Source organism: Amia ocellicauda, chromosome 20, assembly GCF_036373705.1.
Source record: "Amia ocellicauda isolate fAmiCal2 chromosome 20, fAmiCal2.hap1, whole genome shotgun sequence".
NCBI lineage: Eukaryota > Metazoa > Chordata > Actinopteri > Amiiformes > Amiidae > Amia > Amia ocellicauda.
The window spans coordinates 9,557,140-9,563,679 of NC_089869.1; the positions used below are offsets into that span (position 1 = coordinate 9,557,140).

Consider the following 6,540-nt stretch of genomic DNA (forward strand, 5'->3'; position numbering starts at 1 on the left):
CACAGAATAAGGAGGTTTAAGAAGGTTAGTGTTTTTCATGAATTTATGTAATAATGTTTCATTATATTTTCATGAAGAAAGAAAAATAAAGGAAAAACACATGTATTGTGCTCAATACAGAATCCTGCTTTTAACTCACTGTTTATTAATAGTTCTTCATACAGTTTTTTTGTCCATCAGTGTAGGCAGAATTAGTCCTTTACTGGTGCCAGCCAATCTGGCTAAATTCAGCTGGTTTAGGATAAAGGGCCATGGATTTCCCTTGATGTATACCGTTTAAGGCATTGTCTCTGGAAGCGACTCTCTGAGTGTCTTTAGTATAGCTGTGTTCTTGTGTGGAAACCTGCAAATACTCGAGCATAGTTCAATTAGTCCACGGATAGATGTGAAACTATCATAATAATCGAGCAATACCAATACCATTTGCATCGTTGTTGCTTGGATTTGTTCTGGATATCCCTCATCCAAGAATTCCTGAAGAGATGTCAGTGTTTTCACAATGGTCATTTGTAATCAATACTTGAGTTACTGATGGGAAATTCTTCTCTTTTGTGTGTGTGTGTTGGGGGGGTCATGCTTTAAAAAAAACGTATACTCTTTTCTGTTAATTTTTTTAACATTACCTACGTATTTCACTACTTTTCCTTTATTTTTACAAGTATTTACTATAAGTGGACACTAATTGTATTGAATGGCCACTACTACTGAATGGCCACAGTGATTAAGAAAGAAATGTCAAAGAATACATTATCAGGTGCTACAATCTGTTGGCACAATCTATATTGCCTCATTCCTAATTTAATCACCGAGACATGCAGTATTTCTGTGTAAAATGAAATTACAAACTATTATAGATACAAGTACAGACCCTTGGAATTGTTCCTATCCTGACTACTCACACAATGACCACAGAAATAAAATGATTATGATAATGGTGAGCATTTAGGCTGTAAACCGATCTCATTCATTTAAAAATAGCATCGTAAAGTGTCTAATAACTGGTGAAAGAGAGGCTAGGCAGACAAGGGCAACAGAAGCTCTTCCATTCCCTGTCATTCCATAGCATGACTTTATTCTATAACAGTCCTGAATCAAATCACTTGGATTCAGCAGGTCCAGTTCAATCCCCCAGATCAGGTCAAGGATCGTAGTGAAATGGACTAGGAGAGTCCAAACTGGCCAGACCAGGACCAGGATTAGGACAGCGACCTTTGTTCATTGAAACACTGAACATCAATGGAAGTCTTGTCTTGAGAAATGCAGGGAGTGTTGGTATGACTGGCCTTCAGTGTAGTGAGGTTGCAGTTGCCGCTGAGATAGAAAGCACTGTTTTAAGCAGCTGGGCCCTCAATGATGGGTCCCTTAATGATGTGCCTAGGTCAGTGCAGGAAGAAGTCTCTGATCCGCGTGGCTTCGATCCAGGGGATGTAGACAGCAGTGCGGGTGAACACACTGGGTTTGTTCTCCACCGTGCAGCCGATGGGCCCGAAACTCACCACCCCGTGCACCTCCCAGCGGTCTCGGCTCAGCTGGCACAAGAGCGGGCCCCCGGAGTCCCCCTGCAGAGAAGGTACCTGGTTAGCAATGGTCACTGATAATGTTTTGGGCCTGATTTTGGAAAAAAGTTGGGATTGTCTAATGAGTGAAGGCAGTAGAGTAAGTGTAAAATACATATTTCCACATAAAAATGGTTATAAGACCCCCCATAAGTTATCTTGAAAAACTGAATGCAAAATTGGTCAATTATATACCAACTTTGGACAACTGGGCCCTACACCAGACTTCTTATTCTCTTCCCCACATGGCACAGAGAAGATGCCAATTTTGTTTTATTTCTGGTGCAGAAAGGGTCTCTGGTTCTTACTGTGGTCAGTGTGCACCCATCCCCTACCTCTCTTGCCTAGTCAGCACCGTGGACAAAAGGACTACACGACACATTTTCTATGACCTGTTAAGTGTTCCGAGAGTGTCCGTGTGTAAAGTCACCTGGCAGGCCGCAGGGGGGCCCTCGGTGTCGCGAAAGCCCGCACAGATCATGGAGTCTCGCACGCGTTCTCCCCAGAACTTCTTCTGCCGGCAGGTTTTGAAGTCGATGATGGGGAGACGGGCCTGGTTGAGTGCCTCAGCCAGAGACACGTTCTCCTTCCCGCCTGAGAAACACAGACTGACATCAACCTCTCGGGACTCTGGCCCTCTCGCACTTTTCTCCCCTCGTCTAAATCTTTTCTCAGTGTCCCTCCCGAACCTCGTCCCCTACTGCACCTCTTCTGCAAGGCCCTCTCCCAGTCTTCCTCTCTCTTAAAGCTAGAGTAGATAGATTGCATAGCATAGCTTGGATAGATTTCCCTTCCTAACACATGGTGCACCCTGGCCCTCTTACCTCTTGTGTCCCCCCAGCCCGTCACCCAACAGTAGTGCCCCGGCTTGAGGGCGCTCTCCTTGCCCGGCAGGCAGGCGTAGCGGATGAAGTTGCTAGGGGTGATATCACTGGCGGCCTTGACCAGGGCGATGTCATAGTCCAGCTCGCTCTGGGCCGGGTAGCGGAAGCGCTCGTGCCGGTAGATTCTGCGCACGGCAAAGACCCGCTCGGCTGTCTCGAACTGCTTCAGCTGGTGCTTCCCCAGGATGATCCGCCAGCTCCCCGCCTCCTCTGCCTTCCCCCTGGAGCCCCGGAGACCCAATCATAGCACTATCATTCCCTGAGCAGCTGTGCTCGGAAACCCACCAATAGCCCTGGCTTCTCTGAGCACCTTTTGTGTGGCTGCACTATACTCTACCACGGCATCCCATATATTTCCACATGTTACTACTATATTCTAACATCCTATCGTGTAAGTAACATTCCTTTATTTTCCTTATTGTGGATAAATTGCAACCCCACATATTACCCCACATTATTTCTAGAAGACCTCATTATTTTTCTACTGGTGCCCATATAGGTCTGCAATCAAAAAATCCAATTAACTCAGAATATCAGGTTTTCAGCATGAGAAAATTGGCCTCAGAACAGAGAGGGAACAGACTTACTTTTGAAAGCAGTGGGCTGCAGTGAGAACCCAGTTTTTGTGGATCAGCGTCCCTCCACACACATGGATGTAGTTCTTACTTCCCCGAGGACGAACCTGAGAGAGACAGAGAGCATTCAGTCTTCTCTTGGCACTCCCTTCTTTTGCTCTGAGCTCTCTCTTGCAGTCCAATGAGTCTCCTCACCTGGCCTTACACACAGGGGCTTCATATTCCAAAACCGAATTCAATTATCCAATTATTTAAAGCAGCGCTACATTCCAAGGGATGGGAGAGGGAGAGCTAGAATTAAAGAGCGCTTGATGTAAAAAAATAAATCAAAATGAAATAATGTAAATTAGTTAATTGGCTGTTTGACAATCTTACCATGAAATTCACATTTTCTGATCACAATAAATGATGTCAGTTCATTAATTTGTTTATTTTACTCAGGTTTCTTCTTTCTCCGTATAAGCATTAAGCTACTTAAATGTGGGGCATAAGTAAGATTGCCCCAGATTGCCCCTTTCTCCGTGTCTTTGGGGAAAAAGTCTCTGTATGCTGTATTAAAATGGGGCATAAGGGAAATCTGGGAAAGAACATTATTGTGGCAAATGTAGTGTTGGATCTCCTTGCCACAGCAGTGTGGGGATAGCTTTGCTGTCCCAGTAGTTACCTGCAGTGACACCTGCCATGGCCAGGAGTGAGGTCTCGCCTCATTGCCCGACACAATCCTCTCCGCTGTGTTGGGCTTGAAGTGGGCCAGTCCACAGTCCTTGGGCCAGTCTGAAAAGGGGCAGGGCAGTACAGTACAATTACACCATAAGACTGTACCTCAAAAATTTACTTTGTATAGGTTAGAAAAATTATATGGCACCTCTCTTTGAAGTTGGAAAGGGTAGCCTATATTTATACCCACGTCTTACTGATTGTTATTGTTTGTGTTGTTACTGTTGCATGGTTATTTTCAGTTTTCCAGCCTTACTAAATGTTGATATTATGGATAGTAAGAATAGCAAGAATGTGAAGTTGGCTTCGTTTTTTCAAAGGCTCTGATACACCTTCCTCTGTGTATGAGCAATGAGAAAAAACGCCTGCGTGCCAATTTGCATGCATTTGGCAGAACTACGTGTTGCTCAGAACTCGTATGCCAGACGGATGATGCTCCACAGACTCGTCTCCTCTGACGTCGTCTCCTCTCACTCTCTGAATCCTAATTTCACAGTTCTATTTCAGGAATGGGTTACGTTTGTATCACAGTCACATTGTAGCCTGAACGCCGTTTGCTTTTCAAGGCACATTATTCAAGCTATTCTGCCCAACAGGAGCCCTTGCCAACGCTCTGCTTTCAAACAGTTGAACAACCTTCATCTGACAGATTGCTCTTAAGTTTAAGTCGGTAATTGTGCTTGGGAGGGTCATAGGTTTTAATCCAAATCGTGCAGGCTGATTTTTGTTACATATATATGAATCTGTTTAAAGTAGCTCAATTTGTATGTGCCTCACAAACATTTACTATATTTTGCAGGTTGTGGTTTGTCTTTTATTATTAGTTACAAGTGTAGACAGGGAGCTGTTTATGTGTTTATTTAGGCTTGAGAGGAGTTAGGGTTTTGTTATGGTTTTTGATTACTTATTCCCCCCCAAAATAAAATAGGCCGGCCGATCTGGGGCTAGCTATGGCATTGCAGGTCCAGGAGGGGGAGTCATTTCTTCCTAATGTTTGGTCGTCATGTAAAATACCCCACATTGTGTCACACTACCTATGCTCTCTCCTTACCAGCATGACATTAGAATAAACAGTCTAACGTATTTTCTTAAATACATTCCACAGACCAGCAATATTGATTAAACATCTGAAGCATTTCTTTATTATTTTACACCCATGTTACCGTTGTGTAGGTGTGCTAAAATGTGAGAGCTTTTACAGTGCTGTTTTACAACAAACCCTTTCTTTGCTGTCAGTGTTATCTTCACATGGTTAACACATTGCCTGGTGCTCAGTACCTGAATCAATACATTCTGTTTGAAGTTGGCAGTATCAGACAAGCAAATTCTTTGCTTCAAAAAAGGTGTTTCAATGAAGTCTTTGCATATAGAGACTATGAACTAAATATATATCGAAATACAAATTAGGAGGACATCATCTGATTGTGTCTGGATGGTGAAGTCTGACACTGACACATTCCACGGTATGCAGTGAAGCCGTTCACTAGAAGTACTGGTCTCCAGTATAGTTTAGATTGGAACAGTAACATGTTAAACTGTGGTAATGTTTATTTCACCATGGGAATCGATTTTAGCTGTGTAAAGAAAGCTGGTAGCAGCTCTGGCCTCTCCAAAGAGTCGGACACTTACCGAGGTGAAGGACTTTGTGCTGAAGATGGCGCCCGGGGGCGAAAGCTTGGGTCACAGCGAGCAGCAGGCAGACGGACAGCAGCAGTAGGCTCTTGACGCTCATTTTGACAGTTTAGCGGCAGGCAGCTGGAAGCAGCCCTGTATTTATACAGCGCGCAGACTGGGAGCTGGACAGCAAAGGCAAGAGCAGCCCATTGTCCTGTCAGTGGCCTCCCATGTAAACAAAGCGGACAAACAAAGCCACAGAGCACTGGATTGTTCTGGTGTCCCAGGCCAGGGGCTTCGGCATTGGCAAGCCGGGCCCCTGCGAGTCCGATCAGCACTTTCAGGTGGCCTGCCGTGAACGAACGCCCCGCTGCCACCTCCAGGCCTGCCGACCTCCTTTGCGATCACACCACCCCTTCCTCAAATTGGCTCCTCCCCCTCAAGTAGGCACAGCCCACACCCCATCCCCACACCCTCTGCAAGTGTGTTTGTGTGTTGCTCACCGAAAAACTTCCACTCCACCCACCCTTGTCCTCTCACTCCCATTCCTTCTGACTCCCCCACCCCCCCCCCACCACAATATCTGTGTCCTACACCTTTCATGGGCTGTTTGTCCCCTGGAGACGTAAGGACAGCAGACTGGATTGCAGGCCAGAAGGCATCTTGGGCTTATTAGCAGGCAGATGTTAGAACAGTAGTGCCTTTTTTTTCCTGTGATTTTCAAGAGCTACCAGAGCATGGCTTTTAATGGTGTTTAGTGGGAAGCAAAATCTCCACCACGTCAGACATGATGCCAAATAGGGATTCTACTAGCTTTAGTCCACAAAAGGGTTAAACCAAGCTTTCCTCCATGTTTTATGGCAGCCAGCTGCACCCTGCAATATGTTACCCAATTGCTTTGTGAATTGTGGATACCGCCAGTAAATGGTAGGTGCTATGGAGAAGCCTCTAGTAACATTGCACGGTACACTGATGGAAAGAGAATGCTAGTTCTGTTGAATAGAGATGTCAAACCGTGTCTTCCAGGCTCCTTCACTGAGCACTCTGCTGGACAGGTTGAGTCATGGAGAAGTTCAGAACTGGCAGCAGGAAGGGTCCATATTTCTTCAGACCAAATACTGAGGTGCTGTTGTGCCTCATTTTGAAAGTATTCCTGCAGGAGGGGTGGTTTTTGCGGGGGTTTTTTCTTGGCAT

The 6,540-nt window shown here is 45.2% G+C and overlaps 1 protein-coding gene across 1 annotated transcript; it reads right to left on the reverse strand.

The window, feature by feature from the left end:
• Window positions 1-124: 124 nt before the first annotated feature.
• LOC136715732 (chymotrypsin-like elastase family member 2A) lies at window positions 125-5,494 on the reverse strand. The gene is made up of 6 exons (XM_066693103.1): window positions 5,362-5,494; window positions 3,680-3,789; window positions 3,028-3,122; window positions 2,381-2,661; window positions 1,987-2,150; window positions 125-1,559 (listed from the first exon to the last, which is right to left on the reverse strand). Exons 1-6 carry the CDS (start codon window positions 5,462-5,464, stop codon window positions 1,380-1,382), a joined length of 933 nt encoding a protein of 310 aa, XP_066549200.1. The 5' UTR covers window positions 5,465-5,494; the 3' UTR covers window positions 125-1,379.
• Window positions 5,495-6,540: the final 1,046 nt, after the last annotated feature.